Source organism: Platichthys flesus, chromosome 22, assembly GCF_949316205.1.
Source record: "Platichthys flesus chromosome 22, fPlaFle2.1, whole genome shotgun sequence".
NCBI lineage: Eukaryota > Metazoa > Chordata > Actinopteri > Pleuronectiformes > Pleuronectidae > Platichthys > Platichthys flesus.
In genome coordinates this window covers 11,118,584-11,136,000 of record NC_084966.1, presented here as the reverse complement: position 1 = coordinate 11,136,000, position 17,417 = coordinate 11,118,584, and the positions used below count along the sequence as shown (strand labels likewise).

General features: G+C 40.7%; 3 protein-coding genes across 5 annotated transcripts; 2 read left to right on the top strand and 1 right to left on the bottom strand.

The window, feature by feature from the left end:
- Nucleotides 1-6,031: 6,031 nt before the first annotated feature.
- On the top strand, nucleotides 6,032-14,369 carry LOC133933445 (uncharacterized). Of its 3 annotated transcripts, XM_062380558.1 has the most exons (8): nucleotides 6,032-6,619; nucleotides 6,825-6,920; nucleotides 7,984-8,011; nucleotides 10,625-10,689; nucleotides 10,796-11,750; nucleotides 12,244-12,411; nucleotides 12,509-12,604; nucleotides 12,806-14,369. In XM_062380558.1, exons 5-8 carry the CDS (start codon nucleotides 10,800-10,802, stop codon nucleotides 13,121-13,123), a joined length of 1,533 nt encoding a protein of 510 aa, XP_062236542.1. In that variant the 5' UTR covers nucleotides 6,032-6,619; nucleotides 6,825-6,920; nucleotides 7,984-8,011; nucleotides 10,625-10,689; nucleotides 10,796-10,799; the 3' UTR covers nucleotides 13,124-14,369. The 3 variants fall into 3 exon arrangements, with proteins under 3 accessions (XP_062236542.1, XP_062236541.1, XP_062236543.1); XM_062380557.1 differs by having other exon boundaries at nucleotides 6,032-6,920; XM_062380559.1 differs by lacking the exons at nucleotides 6,032-6,619; nucleotides 6,825-6,920; nucleotides 7,984-8,011; nucleotides 10,625-10,689; nucleotides 10,796-11,750 and having other exon boundaries at nucleotides 11,893-12,411.
- A 1,313-nt stretch (nucleotides 14,370-15,682) lies between these two features.
- On the bottom strand, nucleotides 15,683-16,069 carry LOC133933504 (histone H2A-like). The gene has a single exon (XM_062380635.1). The coding sequence runs from the start codon at nucleotides 16,067-16,069 to the stop codon at nucleotides 15,683-15,685; it is 387 nt and encodes a 128-aa protein (XP_062236619.1).
- A 300-nt stretch (nucleotides 16,070-16,369) lies between these two features.
- Nucleotides 16,370-16,780, top strand: LOC133933476 (histone H3). The gene has a single exon (XM_062380607.1). The coding sequence runs from the start codon at nucleotides 16,370-16,372 to the stop codon at nucleotides 16,778-16,780; it is 411 nt and encodes a 136-aa protein (XP_062236591.1).
- The last annotated feature ends 637 nt before the right edge of the window (nucleotides 16,781-17,417 follow it).

The following is a 17,417-nucleotide window of genomic DNA, read 5'->3' as shown; positions in this document are numbered from 1 at the left end:
AGCCCTCCTGTTAGCCTCACATTTAAATAGTTTATACTTTGAGTCCTTTGGACCCCAGCTATTAAAACCCTCCATAACATTATTGGAATAAAAATTGTAACCTAAGTGACCAAGTATGTAACCAAGTATGGTTTGTGTGTTTGTTAACTACTTAAATAGCTTTTAATCTAAAACACAACCCCCAACCAAACGTGTTAGTGCAGTGTCCAGCAGTGTAAGCACTTGATGCTTGTGTGGAACTGTTTTTGAAAGTGTTATGGACATTTATTATAAGTCCGGGCTGACAGTGTGACTATGTTCACCTTTCATTTTGCATCATTGGATACTGACCAGTTTTAAAAGCACCTCATGTATGCTTGAAAGTGTTGTTGATTACAATCTGACATTCTGCTGGATTCTGTTTTATTATATTCATCTGGTTTTGTTTGCAGATATGGACATTGAATAAAATGGTAATGGTTATGTGGGGGCATCCTTAACATTGTGTTTTCATCCCCCGTAACCTGTAGCCGTCCACAACGACGGGGAGCTTGTCAACATGTTGGTTTATCCCGAATATGAGAAGAGCCGGTCTGGTCTAATTTCAACAAGTATTTACTAATATGACGCCTTGTGAGTCTTCAGTAAGCATGCACCATCTCCAGACAAAACAACGCCTTGCCTATCTGCCCTCCTGAAGCTGGGCCAGCTGCATGAACTCTGTGTGGAAGCTAAGGGAGGTATGCTTTAATATAAAAAGTTAAGTATGAGAACAAGTAAAAGTACAGCGTAATGAATGTCACAGATTCAAAGTTCTCACAGTAGGCCTTATTAGACAGCTGCAAGTTTGAACAGCGATGTGACGCACACACATTTGAACCAGCTTCCACATTAACACTAAGCAGCAAAGGTTACTAAAAGTCACCGTGTGAGGGCTACATATTTCCCACATATTCTTCCCAAACTGCCCCTACCCCCACCCCCGTCTAACAAACTGCTTTTGTTTAAAGTTGACTTTCAGAGCCATCTCCACAGACACGCACACATGCATAGTATAGATTTCAGTCTTAACAAGCTCAACAAACTTCTGGGCAGAGTGACCATCTCTCAAATTTGTCTTTGCTATTGTACCTTTGATTCATGATTTAAAAACGATGAGATCAACAACAACACTGTTATTTTGGTTATGCCATGGGCTTGGATGGGGTTGAGTGAAGTTTTTTTTTTTTTTTTTTAATCATTGTTAGCATTTAAAGCATTATGTGTAATAGTGTTTTTATATAAAGTAATATGTAATTAAAGTCTGTTTGAATGGTTAAAATGACATGTTTACATTCTACAATGTACACAAACACTTTCACATACTGCACACTTGTGTACATTCTGGATAAACACAGAGTTTGTTGACACTAAGGCCTTAAATTGTAATATGAATGTGTTATTGGCTATAACAGTCTGAGAAGACTTGATCTTTAGACCAGTAGGTAACATATTGACAGGTTAACAGAGAGTTCTCACACACGGGTCAAATCGTTTTTCAGAAACGTTTGTCATGTTTAAATGATTATTTTACACAAATAATAATGATCATAATATACAAAAACATGTATCCCAGTGTTACTATGATGAGCAAAAGTTTGTATTTACTAAGTAGAGAAATTCTCAAACTAATTTACAGCTTAAACATTTTCTGGAAATTAAATGATGTAACCTGTTTACTTTTGGTGTTAAATGAGAGAAATGTGCCCCAATATTAATTTAATCCTTGCTTGAGGTGAATATTGACAAATTCAACATGGATATGAAATGTAGCCCTACTTCTATAATGACTCTCAAGCTTCCTCAGGATGAAAAATTCACGGCTCTGATAGGAAGTCTGGCTCAACTTCACCAGGAGCCTCGGCCATCAGCGGTGTGTTTGCTGCCTGCACAATTACTTGACTTTATTACTAAGAGATCCTCAACAGGTGCTTGTTTTCACTCGGTGTCTCTGAACAAACATGTGGAGCAGCTAGGAAACGGGTTTTGGTGGAGCTGTGATGCTTTTGAACTCATTTTAGGAGAGAAACTAGTGGGAAAAGCCGCTGAGCAGCGCTGCTCACCGCGGTGAACGGGTCGTGTTCGGGGGCTCCACCGACCAAATGCAGAGAGCATCAGAGCTCTTCATGACTTCAACATGAAGACAAATAAGTCCGCTACCTGCTTCCTCACTGTCAGCCTCCAGCACCGCTCACCCACTGAGTTTTTACTCGTTTATCAGTGAAGAGAAAACACAAGTGTCTGTGCGTTCACACTGTACACGGGAGCCACGGCTCGATTGAGTCTCCACGGTTCTCATGGTGTGTTCAAGTACCGCCTCCCGATCAGGACTCTTCATCAGTCCTGTAACTCACTCCGTTAGTTCGTCGTTGATCTAAACGCAAAGAGAAAGATGGCAGAAGCCGCTCCAGCTCCAGCACCAGCCGCCGCCAAGGTTAAAGCGGCCAAGAAGAAGGTCGTGAAACCGAAGACCGCCGGCCCCAGCGTCAGTGAGCTCATCGTGAAGGCCGTGTCCGCGTCCAAGGAACGCAGTGGCGCGTCCGTGTCCGCCCTCAAGAAGGCTCTGGCTGCCGGAGGCTACGATGTGGAGAAGAACAATTCCCGCGTCAACACCACCATCAAGAAGCTGGTTGTCAGCGGGACCCTGGTCCAGACCAAGGGAACCGGGGCCACCGGCTCGTTCAAGATGAGCAAGAAAGAGGCAGTGAAGAAGGCCGCTCCCAAAGCCAAGAAGCCCGCCGCCAAGAAACCCGCAGTGGCTAAAAAGCCCAAGTCGGCGGGAGCCATGAAGCCAGCAGCCGCTAAAAAGTCCCCGAAGAAGGCGGCTAAACCAGCAGCGGCCAAGAAGCCCACCAAGAGCCCCAAGAAAATGGCGAAGAGCCCCAAGAAAGTGGCGAAGACTCCCAAGAAGGTGGCGAAGAGCCCCAAGAAGGTGGTGAAAAAGGCGCCTGCTGCCAAGAAGTCCCCCGCGAAGAAGGTCGCCAAACCCAAAGCGAAGAAGACAGCAGCCAAGAAGAAGTGAGCTGTCCTCACTGTGAAACATGTCCATCCTGGTAAAAGGCTCTTTTAAGAGCCACACACGTCTTTCCACAAAGAGCTGTTTCCTCATCATTCATCACCACTGTCCATAAATATGTAGAGACAGAGTTCTTAACTACAGGGAGTCTAGATAGATTGAGCAATATTAGATGTCATCTTACAATGTTCAGATTAAGAAGTTAGTAAATATAAAAACATCAAATATTATAAAACATGGCTTTAAACTCTGTGAAGGAGTAGCCTACTCCTATCTACACACATGCATCATGTAACATGATGTTCAGCAATATCGTCATTACTTCATATACCATACTTTTTAAACATTAGAAATATAATTAGGAAACAGACACTGATTATTCTGCACTTTGTGTAGATTTTTTGTTTTTTTATGAACACCAGAAGAATCTATATCCTGTAATTCTGAATGCTGAGATGGCGAGCAGAACCCAGACCGTGGATGCAGTGTGGCCAACTGTATGATCCAGATTGAACCTGATCGTTTATCCAGAAGACATCAGACCCCAGTACTGCCCGTCAGGTAGACAGGTAGTACTGAGTTTAGAGACATAAAGACCCGGACCAGAACGGAACCAGTGAATCTTCAAGCACACACTACACTGGGGACTGAATATATACACACACATTGAAAGGACAGTTATTTTATGAGAATACATCATTTATTGTGTTTGTATTATGTTATACTGTTTTATATTGTGATTGTTTGGTTGATTTTTTCAATAAATTGGTAATTTGTTCAACTAGTTCTTTGACATAAACTAGTACTCAATGATAATATATATATATATATATATATATATATATATATATATATATATTATTGTTGATACTAGATACTAGAACCACTTATCTGGGTCTAGTATTAGAAAAAAGCACTAAATATCGACATCAATTCCTATATATATATATATATATATGTATATAATATAAATAATAACAATAACAATAATAAACACATATTTCTTATAATTACCCTGATGGTAATAGGTTATTTCATCTCTTTTATATGTAAGTCAATCTTACGTGCTGTTCTTTCATATTTAGTCAATTGTACCTGTTGCTCCTTTATAAGTAAGTCAAATAATCAAATAGCCTATGGTATCAAAGGAGCCAATTATCTATGTGAAATGACAGCATCATAGGATCAAATTATCTAAGGATATGATCTTTGAATTGATTTGAACAGTGTTAGGTAATATATATATTATATATAATTATCAATAATAACAATAATAAAACAAATATTTCACAATCACTCTCACTCCTCCTTTTCTTACTATAGCAGCTCCCCTCATGTTCCCATCTCCATTGTTTGTATACACATCTCCCATCTCTTCATTCTGCACTTCTCTCATTTGGATTTCAAATCACTGTGTTCCTTGTAAACATATGTCATAATTACTCATCCTATATATCTGATGTATTTTGTTTTTCAGCCCCCTGGTATTTAATGAAATTAGTGTTAGCATTATTAGTATTCTTGTTTTCAATCTTTATTCTTACTCTTACTTTTCTTATTCATCCTCATTTGCCTCTCTGTGTTCTGTCTTTTCCTTATTGGTGTTACTTTTTCCATTAATTCCATGTCTGTTTCAGATCCTGGCGACATAGACGTTGCCTAGGGATGTTCAGCGATATCGCCATTACTTTATATACCATACTTTTTAAAGAGTCTGCCTTAGTTGTTATATTTATCGTTTTACCTCGTGTCTTTCCTTGCTAAATAGAAAAGTGACAGCTGCTTAGAAAAATGACAATTCCAGCCTCACATCATGTAACCATACTGTGCTGTAGTAACCTCAGGCAGCCAACAGAAGGAGCTGCTCTCCAAATGATGTGAACCTGAGTAAAGTCCACTACCAGAAGAACTCTCTTCCATGTTCTGTCCGAAGCTTTGTTTTCCAGTAGCTCAGCTTCTCCTGCTTTATTGCAGCTACTTGTTTGAGTCATAGAAATGAGCTCTGTAGCTGCATCAACTTGATCAGTGTCTGTCATTAAACTAAAGTATTGGTGAACTGTCATCAGACACTGCAACACCAACAGAGGGAAAGTCACAAAGTTACATTTACTAACAGGGAGTAGAGAGTTTTTCCAGGTGATGTTTTGCTCAGCTTTATGATTTAAACACCAAGTAAATGTTTCAGCTTATAATTAAAATATACTATCTCAAGATCAACATTACAACCTTCGCTCACCTGATGAGGCCACAGCTATTTGAGGTCACTGAAGAAGACTCTGAGAAGTCGTCGAAAGCTCAGCAAACAAGTGGAGGTCTTGGTTGAACTGATCCAGAGTCCTGCTCCTCTGGGGAAAAAGAGTAAACTTCAGTGCTCAACACGTTTATTGAGGAATCCAAACCATTCAGATGGTGACAGAGCTCCATGCACTGTCACACCAGAAGAATCACAGGAGAAAATGTATACAATAATAATAATGATGGCTGAGTTCCATTTAGCTGCTCCACTTCAATGGTCCTGGTGTTGTGAATGCTGGATAACTGTCATGTGTACTGGGGCACTTTAATACAACAGAGGACCTGGTCAATGTTTTGAATGAAAACCTGTCTCATGTGAAACACGTCTATAATCCCACAAGTGACCGGACACACAGCACCTAACTTTTAAAAGCAGATTTTACAGATTAAGCAAAGGTACCAGAGTGATTGTTTCTGACTACATTACTATCTTATGATAGTTTGTAAGATGTTTAACCAATAGCTCTCTTTACTTCTCACCCTATATTTGCAGAATGACAAATGTAAAGAGCGTTAAAATTGCATTAAATCTGTTCTACACTGTTAACCCGAATGCTCAAATTAATCAACTGGATTGAGTAGTGTAAACTTAAAATCTGTTAAGAAGTTCTCCTTGCTTAAACATATTGAGTACCAAAACGACATTCTAATTTTAGAGTATGTGTAACTAATAATTTTTGATTTACATGAACTATTTTTGTAGATTCTGTAAGTACTACTTAAAATTTAAAATGTGCAGAGACTCATAAATCTACAGTTTCCAAGATTAAGTTTTTATTCCAGCAGCTCTGCTGCAGATCTGCCACCAGCAGCGGACTTGCTGCCAGAGACCGCCGCGACGCACAGCCTGTCTGCGGCGCATCTGCAGACAGTGTTTTCCCGATAGCGAAAGGCGTCGACTGTGAAGAGTACTTAAGAGATCGAAAAGTCAAACGCGATTTACAAGTTGGTGCCCTCATATTTACAGAATAAGTATAAGTGAATTTTAAGAAATAAACAGTCCGACGGAACGGTGTAAATGTATCTATTAAATATTAACAAACTACAAAATCGTCTCCACAGGTAGTACCTACACGATTTTACTTTGAAGTTCGAGGTTCATTTCCTGTTCTGACGGTTAAGCTTCCGTTTGAGCGGGCTTTGACCGGAGGTTAATCTCTAGAAGGCGCGCACCGAGTTTTACCCAGAGATAGTGTTCCTCACCGGTACCGACAGAAAACGACAGAGAAGACCTGCAGACCTGTCTTTTGTGCTTCTGGTTCTAAGTCATCAACGCCCAAGGATACAATTGTAAGTATTCAATTTGAAGTTAAGAATGTGAGCCACACATTACACAAATATGACAATGTATATGTATAAAAGTAGTCCTATCTACTAAGCTAGCAAGACTTGTCGGGAACTTACTGAACTTGTGTGATGTACAGTTTTGATGATACATGGCAGTGTGTTATTTTTTTAGTGTGTTAATCATGTAAACTCTAATTTCAACATCCAGGTAAACCAATCTGTTGGAGCATCCTCATCCTCCTTGGCAAATTTAAAACCGAATCTTAGACTACCCCACTGGAATATCTTCTTCTAGTTTTGCTAGGTAAGTTAAGGGGTTAAATGTATGTAACTCATTTTCAGGGGTGCACCGATTTATCGGTCGTACATCGGCCGATGTTCATATTTGTGGTAAAACCGCTGGGCACGTGCCGCGGCTGGTGGAGCAGTCGCTCCGTCGCCCTCCTCTCGGCGCCGCCGGAGGCTCAGTGCGCGGCACCGGGAGGTCCTCATCCGGTGGCGCCTCACGGCGTCGCTGGTGCGGGGGCTTTCTTTCTCTTTCTCATGTGCATCGTCTCATGCACAGGTAACAAGGGAATTGACAACATAGGTCATACACACAGAAGCCGTAACAAATCTAATAAACGGGCAATACTGCTACCGTAAATCAATGAGAAGAGTGTCTCTATAATGATACTTTAACAGGGCTGTTTTAGACAGGGTAAAAAGGTGCTGTTTTAAATTATCCTTGTGGTATTTTGACCAAAATATGTTACAGTCATTTCATTAAGATCCCAAGGAACCATTTCAACTTGCGGTAAAATGGGCATAATATGTCTCTGTTAAATAAAGTTTAGTTAAATCAAAGATTGTTTCATAAATCTGATTAAATTCGTGCTCATTAAAAGATAAGAGTGATGAAGGGCTGAACATTTTTTAAATAGTGCTTTTTAAATAAATATTAAATATTAAATTTTTTTTCTGGCACAAAAGGGTGAATGAATAACAACAAAAAGAAAATAAACAAATATCGGCTATCGGCCAGATTGTTATTTTAAATATCGGTATCGGCCAAGAATTTCCATATCGGTGCATCCCTACTCATTTTATAATTTTGTGACTGCAAAAACAAAAAATGCTTGATTTGGCAGTTGGTTTATTAATAACAAGAATAGAACTTTGTGAGTGCCTGTTTTCCTGTAAATTGAAAAAGCAGGGAGCGGGGAAATCCTTGTTTGATGTTCAGGACACACTGCCTATGCATGTCCACACAGAGCACTGCTGCTGTTGAGCTGATACTCTCAGCCCTGTCTTTCTACATTGACTTTGCATTTTACTATTACTTGAGATGACAAATATATTAATATGATTACATTTTCTATTTTCAGGTAGCTGCTCCTAATATGACTTGGAACTGTAAGTTGTGTTCAGCTAATTTCACCACCAGGACACAATTATTTAAACATTGTAGACTGAGGCATAGCCACTTTTCAAGAGTTAGCCCACTACCATGCCTCTATGATGATTGCATGTGCACATTTCTAACACTTAGTGCACTGGGAACTCATTTGTCAAGATACCATATTCCAGAACATAGAACCAGTGCAGGGCAGAGTCAGGAACCTGTAACATTCAGGTGCCCTTTATGCACATATCAGCACCCTTTTTCTGAGTCTGTACTCCTCAGTCACATAAGATCACACTTAAAAAAACACGAAATGGTACTCTGCCCATACAAAGACTGTAACTATAGCACAAATGTGTACTCTTCATTCAACTCTCATAAAAGCAGAGTGCATCGAGCAAATCTTGCATCAGACTTTCGCAATGACATTGTCTCTGAGCATACGCAGAATCCTCAGTCCACTAGCTCCGAGGTCACTTGTGACTTGAATGAGGAGTGTCCAGGTAATAGCACTGACATACAGGATGAAGAGCAGCATGATAGCTTTGAACTAAAAAATCAGCTCAAACTTAATTTAGCGTCTCTATTTTTAAAGATGCAAGCTATCCTTCATGTGTCAAACACAGCCACACAGGAAATAGTGGACAACCTGAATCAGATCTTCTCTTTATCCCAGCCATTGATCAAGGGGGCAGTTAGTGATATATTGGAGAGACATGGTCACAATATCACAGATTCCACACTCAATGAAGTTGTCAGTGCGGTCATGGAATCTAATGTTGTATATAGTAGTACCTCCAAAGGTGCAGAGCTGTCCTCTTCCAAGCGAAGAAAGACATTTGTCGAGCACAGCTATCCAATGGTCATCCCGGTAGAGTACCATTTAGAAGCATCTGGTCATACCATCATGTATGTTCCAATCCTTCAAATGATTCAGGAGTTGTTTAAAAACACAGATATTCTCAAGAAGATTCAAGAACCTAATTCTGAGCCTGGTCATTATGTGTCATATCGTGATGGCTCTCATTTCCATGATAATATGTTACTCTCAAAAGAAGAACTAAACATAGCAATCCAGCTATATATTGATGACCTTGAAATTGCTAACCCTCTTGGCACATCACGAAAAATTTACAAAATTTGTGCATTATACTGGGTCATTGCCAATCTGCCGCCCAAATACAGATCAGCAATGCACACTATACAACTGGCTGTGCTTGCTAAAGTAACGGACCTCAAGAAGTATGGGTATGCAGCTATACTTGCTCCATTTGTGCGAGATGTTCACATTCTTGAACAAGATGGTGTGTTCATTGAATCGTTAGGTCAAAATGTGAAAGGCACCATCTTTTGTGTTTCTGCTGACAATCTGGCTGCTCATGGATTAGGTGGCTTTATAGAGTCATTCAAAGCAGAGTATGTTTGCAGATTCTGTATGGCCACAAGTGAACAGTTTCAAAAAACTGAAGTGAGAGTGGAAAAGTTTGTTCCAAGATCCAAAGCCAGTCATGACCTTCATGTACAAAACGTCCTAGAAAGTGACATTCTGAGCAGCCAATTTGGTGTCAAAGGTGATTGTGTCTTGCATGAGACCCTGAACTACTTCCATCAAATCACGGGTCTTCCTCCAGATATCCTTCATGATCTTCTGGAAGGTATTGTTCCCGTTGAGCTTTCTCTTTGTATTAAAGAAATGATTCGGCTGAAGTACTTCACTTTAGAGTATTTGAACCAAAAGATATCTTCCTTTCCATATCAGCACACTGATAAAGTAAACAAACCTAAGCCTATTCCTAAGACATTCATGACTCGGAGAACAATCGGAGGTAATGCGCATGAAAATGCCACTCTGCTCAGACTACTGCCATTACTTGTAGGTAGTAAAGTGCCAGAGGGCAATGCTGTATGGGCAGTTTTGATGGAATTAAAAGAAGTGGTGGAACTAGCATTGTGCCCATCTTTTACTGATGAAACCTTGGATTATTTTGTGTGCAAAATCAGCGATCACAGACAGATACTGCAAGAGGTTTTCCCTCACTTTAGGCTGCGTCCTAAACACCACTATGTGGAACATTACCCCAACCTTGTTAAGTGCTTTGGACCCCTGGTACATGTTTGGACGATGCGATTCGAGGCCAAACATCGCTTCTTCAAAAGAGTGGTCCATGACTCTCAAAACTTCAAAAATATATTGAAAACACTCGCAATCAGTCACCAGCACATGATGGCATATCATCTTGGTGCACCCTCATTTTTCAAGCCGAAAACCCAAACATCCAGTGTTGAAACTGTCTGGGTTTCTGCACTACCAGAGGTAGCTCAGGCTCACATTAGAGGACTTACTGCTAATGATACTGTCTACCATACATCAAAGGTGATAATTGATGGCATCGACTATATCAGTGGAATGTTTGTGTCAGTTGGAGTTAGTGGGGGACTGTCTAAATTTTGCAAACTAGAACAGATCTACCTTGTGAATCAGAATGTTTCTTTTCTCTGTTGTGATTTTGACTCCTGGTATGTTGAACATCTTCGGTCTTATGAGCTTTCAGCCACACATTGCCTGTCCATCCACCAGCAATCTGATTTCAATGATTCTGTCCCACTCTCTGCATACCAAATAGAAGGATTGCTGCTGTTGACTCCGAAGAGGTTCCTACAAGTGAGACAGAATTGAGACTACTCATTGGTAAGTAACTATTAATAATAACAAAAATGTGTGCATCAATCAGTGTATGGTCTGTATTTTGTAAGTGCAATCTTTTAATCCCTCAATGTTTCTTCATTTTTTTTAGTGCAATGGCAGCTGAACCTTCAGAAATGATCCTCCGTGTCATTGAGGCAGACCGTGTTATAAAATTAAAACTCAGCTCCCGGCCTAGCTCTGTTGACCAACTAATCAACATTTTGAAACACAAACTAGAATTGGACAATGACTTTAGCTTACACTATGAAGATCCAGATTTTGATGGGAAACTCACTTCACTAGTGGACATTAACGAGTTGCCACAAAAAGCTGTTCTTCATATTTCCCTTTCAAATGATTCCAGCTCTGTTGCATCAACTGAAACACTCTCAGACGTGTCAACACCGGAACGTCTTAGCAGATGGCCTTCAGGTCCTTTTCCGATTCCATCATTTTCATTTGTTGTTGAGGTAATGCTTACAGAAGGCAATAGGGAATTTGAGAAAAATGGAACCCCTCTTCGGCTGGCTAGAGACCAAAAGCATGACATTCTTGAGCAACTTGCTTCTACTATATATGGTTTTAAGGCTTACCCAAGTGACAAAGAGTTAGCTAAGGCAGCTGAAGCTCTTGTGGCCAAACATCCATGTTTAAAGGAAGCAGGATCTGACACTGGATGGAATGGCTGGAAAAACAGCATCAAGTTTAAAATGGGTAACTACAGGACCAAGATGAGAAGGGTCGGCTGTAAAGAGGTCACCGTAAATGCTGGAAAGAGAAGCCGAAGAAACCCTGACAATGAACCTTCACACACTAACATCAAAAGGCCCAAGCGGGCAGAAGTTAACTTTCTGCCAAACTTTCCCAAAGGAGAAGATTCCTCAAGTCTCGAACATTTGAGGGATCTTATTGTTGAAGAATTAAAGAAGACTGAGAGAAACCTTCCTCTCATTAGTAAGATGATGCAGACCACATTTGCCTTGCGGCGACAGACAATAGTGATGTCCTGCCCACCAGTGAAACAGCTCTTGGACCTGTGGCCTGCTCTTCGCATGCAGTCTGAGGTAATATGGGTTGATTTTTCACCTGTTCTGCTTTACCAATAATGTCATATTGCATTCACTGGTAACCTTATTGGGTACACTTGCACAATCTTATTTAATCAAATACATTTATTGAGTTTGCAGAGGAGCTGAACTGGATGTCATTAAATTGTTGGTGTTTCCAATATTTGGGCGACACATTAAAATACATGAGGGGCAGAATATTAGAAACATAAAAAACATCTTTCAGTATAATGCACTCCAGGAAAACATCACTGCAAACTACAAACTCAAAATAATTAACCTTAATAGTGTTCGCCCCAAGGCCGTTCCTTGCTACACTGGTCTGGTGTCAATTCCTACCAACCGCCCTAACCTATCCAATCCAAATGAAGGCAAATCTTAATATCTTCCATTTGGTGGCCAATGATTCTATGTGTAGTTTTACCTTATTATCAACTAATCAACATTACTGTGCTGTGTGTTCTGCCCCTTATCCTCTTCTTAATTGTAGGTGTTTGCAGAGTTCCAGCGGATAACTAACCAGAACCTGTCTAACACATTCTATGCCGAACTTGATCGCCACATTCCTCGTTTGATGGCTTTATTCCGACAAAAGGCTTCTAGAACTGGAAAGAATGCAGATGCTTTGGCTGAAATTTTCAAAGTCCATGATGAACAGGTAATTATATATATATCACAAATTAACTCTTTATGTAATGCCAGTAATAGGTTCCATGATCAAAATTTGTTCACAACATTAATTTTAATCTCCATAGGTATTACATGATATCCACTCAAGGCGTACCACTGTTCTCCATGCCCTTCCTGTGTATCTGCGTGAAGATACCTCCGGATTTTTCCAAACATGTGTGGTAGGTCTAATTATATAAATATCAGGCCCATTCTATATTTAACATTCATATTTTAATTTTTGTTTATATTTATTTATAAAACAATACTTGTCAAAATTTCTATTGACATGCCAAAGGGTTTTGCTTGCCACCCACTTATTTCCCATGGTGTTTCAGTGGATGCAATTGTAATTATATGATCTCTCTCTCAAATTTTTTCAGGATGGTTTGGATGAGCCAGGTTTTGGGGATGCGTCAGTTGCTCTCCTTACAACACTCAGCGACAATTCAATGAGTCGAGTTCACTACCAACCAGAGAAAATCTCAGTTGTCCTAGAGGGTGAAGTGGTGGCCACCCTCCCGAGACTCGCTGATGCCTTTCTGGTAATGTTCGGCCTTACCTATGCACTACATCTCAGCTATCCCAAAGGACTGACCAACACCTTCGAATTTGCTCAGAAAATTTTACTTGGTCTGGAAGAATGTAAATTGTCACCCAGACTGCAGTCGCTGAAGAATGACTTGATGGGACAAGTGTAGAACTGGAAGATCTGAAAAGCAATAATGGAATAATCTGGCTCATTCAGTTAAGAGCCTAATCCATAACAAAAATATGTTACTGTCTGTGTTAGCTGTTGTTCAACTATTAATGTTAAAATTGCTGCTCTATAAGCTGTCAAGCACTTGTTGCTACCTCACTGGTTTGCAGCCAGATGGCACAGTGTGTGCATATGCAATTTTTGTGTTTACTTTAATTGTTAACTCTTCTTTTTGATATTGAAATATTTTTGTCCCAGTTTGTGATGAAAATGCAGAGCATGAACGAAAAACATGCTGATGCCTTCTTGGTTACTTTTGGCCTCATCTATGTACCTCACATTTCAGATATTCCAAAGAATTGACCAAGACAATTGAGTGCCTTAAAGAATAGAGGACTCTCGAGTCTCACTGTTAAGAGCCACAACATAAACATGTAAATTGTCTGTGTTGATTGAACTGTTCTACTGTTGATGTTCAAATTGCTGCTGTACTCTAGGTTTTTAGCCACCTTGCACAAATTACACACTGACTTTGTAATTTTACATTTTAAAATGAAACATTGCCATTTTTACGTAGATGTTGAAGCAGTATTTATGGTCAATTTTGTCCATTCAAGCAATAATTTCCTCAGTGCTGCTATATTGATCAAGAAAAAAGGAAATGTTATGGTCTTCCTCTCACAGAGCTATGTAGGCTATGCTCATGTCCACAACATCACTGTGACATCACTAATGCAGGAACAACAGATTTAGCAGTTAGGGCGATATGGCACACACTAAGGAATTTATTGTGCAAATTGCCTATATTTACCGGAAATGCAGTGGCAATGTTTCCTTTTAACATTATTGTGAAATGGGTTGTAATAAGAGTTATGGTAGATTTAAACCAAAAGTAGCTGCTGCCTTACATGTAGACTAAAAGGTTTACAAAAATGGCCCCAATTGTGCCTTTGCAATTGTTGTTTTTTATGTAAATGTGTCTGTTTGTTTTTAAATATTCTTTTTGTTGCAGTCTTTGCAAGACAACCTTTTGGAAGGGTAAAAAAGGCTAACTTTGATGTTTGAAATTGTACAAGTTGGTAGTACTAGTAGTTTTTGGAGTTTCATAAAGTCAATTGTTTTGATTTGCACTAAATGGAAATATTGGAAAATATACTAATAAACATTGAGTTTATTGAACACAAAAATACTTGGTGTCTATACTTTAAACTATTCAGTTGAGCTAACTTATTGCATTGAGCAATGTAAATACATTTTTTGGAGTTACCGTTACTGAACATTTGAGGTGGCTTATGGATATTTTTGAGTACCTGTTACTGAAAACATTTGAGTTTGCTTATGGGTATTTTTGAGTAACTGTTACTGAAAACATTTGAGTTTGCTTTATCAGTCATTTTGTTTAACTAATCAAAAAGTATGTGTACCTTCAACTTCAAATATACAAGCTCCCATTAACTCAAACTTTTGAGTTTATGAACTCAAAAAAATTGTGGCAATTGATTGCCTCAATTTTTTTGAGTACTGCTTACTTATTCGGGTTTACAGTGTACCCACACTAGTTTCTATTTCATTGGGAAGATAGTATGTGTTGTTTTTGCATTCATACCGTCCATCATGAGAGATGTATGCCATGGATCCATGAACCTTAGACGTACTGAAATTTGAAGTGTGTATCTTTTATATTTAAACTTCCATATGAGTGATGGTTTCCTCACCAGGTGACACAAACATCTGACACAGAATGAACCATACCAATGAATACATATTGAATGCTAGTGGCCTGCAGAGGGTGGTGAAAACTGCCCAACACATCACTGGTTCCTCACTCCCCACCATTGAGGCTGTCCAGAGCAAGAGATGTCTGCAAGGGCTCGCAGCATTGTCAAGGGCAGCTCACAACCCAGCCACAGACTGTTTGCCCACCTCCCTTCTGGGAGACGCTACAGGGTCCTCCGTTCCCGGACCAGCAGGTCCAGGAACAGCTTCATCCCTGTGGCTGTCACCCTGCTAAACTCTGCACCACAGTAAAAGCAGCTGCCCCGCACCACACACAGCTCCTCCAGTGACTATACTTCCCTCCTCCACCCTGGCTTGGACTGCCACCCACCGTCCTCCAACCATTAAACATTTGCACTAGACTGCTACTTATTTTTTTTGTTTACTACTGTATAATCCCACCAATAGTGTATTCATATTCATATATATTGATCTTGCTCATAGTATATTCATCGTTCTTATATAATAAAATACCTCTTAATACTGCTCTATTCCATATATATTTATTACTGTACATATCTTATGTATTTACAAATTTGACTTCACATTTTCCGTTTTTTTTAAATTTGCACATTACTCTGCACTTTTACTGCCTTTATTGCACTTCTGGTTATATATAAGCACTTCTACTGTGCAATGAGATTAAAGTTGAATCTAATATAATCTAAAAATGACTTGTGCGTGTGCTTTAAATTGATGGGTGATATGAGGAGTTTTGTTCTTCAGAGGTGAGTGTGTGGCTCTTAAAAGAGCCTTTGTGTCGTTGGTTTCTAGCAGCTTTGCTTTACTTGGACTTGGGGGCCTTCTCGGTCTTCTTGGGCAGAAGAACAGCCTGGATGTTGGGCAGCACGCCGCCCTGAGCGATGGTCACTCCGCCCAGGAGTTTGTTGAGCTCCTCGTCGTTGCGGACGGCCAGCTGCAGGTGGCGGGGGATAATACGGCTCTTCTTGTTGTCGCGGGCGGCGTTTCCAGCCAGCTCCAGGATCTCAGCGGTGAGGTACTCCAGCACAGCCGCCAGGTAGACGGGGGCGCCGGCACCAACGCGATGTGCGTAGTTGCCTTTACGCAGCAGTCTGTGAACACGACCGACGGGGAACTGGAGCCCAGCGCGGGAAGAGCGAGTCTTTGCCTTCGCTCTGGCCTTTCCGCCGGTTTTGCCTCTGCCTGACATTATGGATGTAGATTGTTTCCTAACACACGTCAAAAGAAACTGCGGTGAAAAGAATGATCACTCCCCTATATATACGCGGATCGCGCGGGACGGTTCATGCCAGACCAACCAGAATAGAAGCCTCTAGCAGAGCAGCGGGGGATGGTCGACACTTTTGTCGAACAAGCAGACAGTACCCGAGGAGGAGCTTGTCCCCGATCTGAAGCAGCGTCACCAATTCAGGGCTGGCTTCGCGGTTTAAAAGCAGAGTGTCTCTCTACAGCTTCACTCTTTCTCCCGATCGCAGAGAAAAGCAACAAAATGGCAAGAACCAAGCAGACCGCCCGTAAATCCACCGGAGGCAAAGCCCCCAGGAAGCAGCTGGCCACCAAGGCTGCGCGTAAGAGCGCCCCGGCCACCGGCGGCGTGAAGAAGCCTCACCGTTACAGGCCCGGTACCGTGGCTCTGAGAGAGATCCGTCGCTACCAGAAATCGACGGAGCTGCTGATCCGCAAGCTGCCCTTCCAGCGCCTGGTGAGAGAAATCGCTCAGGACTTCAAGACCGACCTGCGCTTCCAGAGCTCCGCTGTCATGGCTCTGCAGGAGGCCAGCGAGGCCTACCTGGTCGGCCTGTTTGAGGACACCAACCTGTGCGCCATCCACGCCAAGAGGGTTACCATCATGCCCAAGGACATCCAGCTGGCCCGCCGCATCCGCGGAGAGAGAGCTTAAACTGCTGCTGCTCCACTGACCATAACAACGGCTCTTTTAAGAGCCACTTCACTGTACTCAAGACAAAACTCCTTTGTTGCCCTGCTCGTTATAGACCGTTAATACATATAATACACTAAAGAATTGACTTCCGAGTTCAAAGTTCATATCACCATTGAAGTATAATAAATGAATTACTTTCTGTAAAGTAACTAAAGTATGTTAAAGGATATCTTTCGACAGATTTAAATATGTATCTATTCTAGTTTTACAACATTAACTGAACAGCAAAAAGAGAGTAGCATTTCATAATACTACATGAAGACAAGTTTACAGTAAAATATTTGTTACATTATTAGCTCTGCAAATAATACACGTTGGAAAGTATGCAAGCTAAGACCTGGCCTGCTATAAATCGAATCATTAATATTGCTACTTCACTTCACCTTAATCCAAACCATGGTCAGAGCTGCAATGAAATAAAGTATTTATTTGAAATGAGATGACCTAGCCTTTTCTGAGAAACCGATCTACTCGGTACAAACATTTATTAAACAGCACAAGTTATTTAAAATGTTGTCCCTGGTAAAACACTCCAACTGTTTGGAAAGACAAACGTCCCCCAGGGATTGGAGCACATATACACAGCCGTGAACAT

What these genes read in the sequence shown, in the direction of transcription:
- LOC133933504 (XM_062380635.1), bottom strand. Translation starts at nt 16,069, where the DNA reads ATGTCAGGCAGAGGCAAAACCGGCGGAAAGGCCAGAGCGAAGGCAAAG.
- LOC133933445 (XM_062380558.1), top strand. Translation starts at nt 10,800, where the DNA reads ATGGCAGCTGAACCTTCAGAAATGATCCTCCGTGTCATTGAGGCAGAC. An exon ending in CTCTTCGCATGCAGTCTGAG is followed by an intron (nt 11,751 to 12,243) that starts GTAATATGGGTT and finishes TCTTAATTGTAG; the next exon opens with GTGTTTGCAGAGTTCCAGCG. An exon ending in GATTTTTCCAAACATGTGTG is followed by an intron (nt 12,605 to 12,805) that starts GTAGGTCTAATT and finishes AAATTTTTTCAG; the next exon opens with GATGGTTTGGATGAGCCAGG.
- LOC133933476 (XM_062380607.1), top strand. Translation starts at nt 16,370, where the DNA reads ATGGCAAGAACCAAGCAGACCGCCCGTAAATCCACCGGAGGCAAAGCC.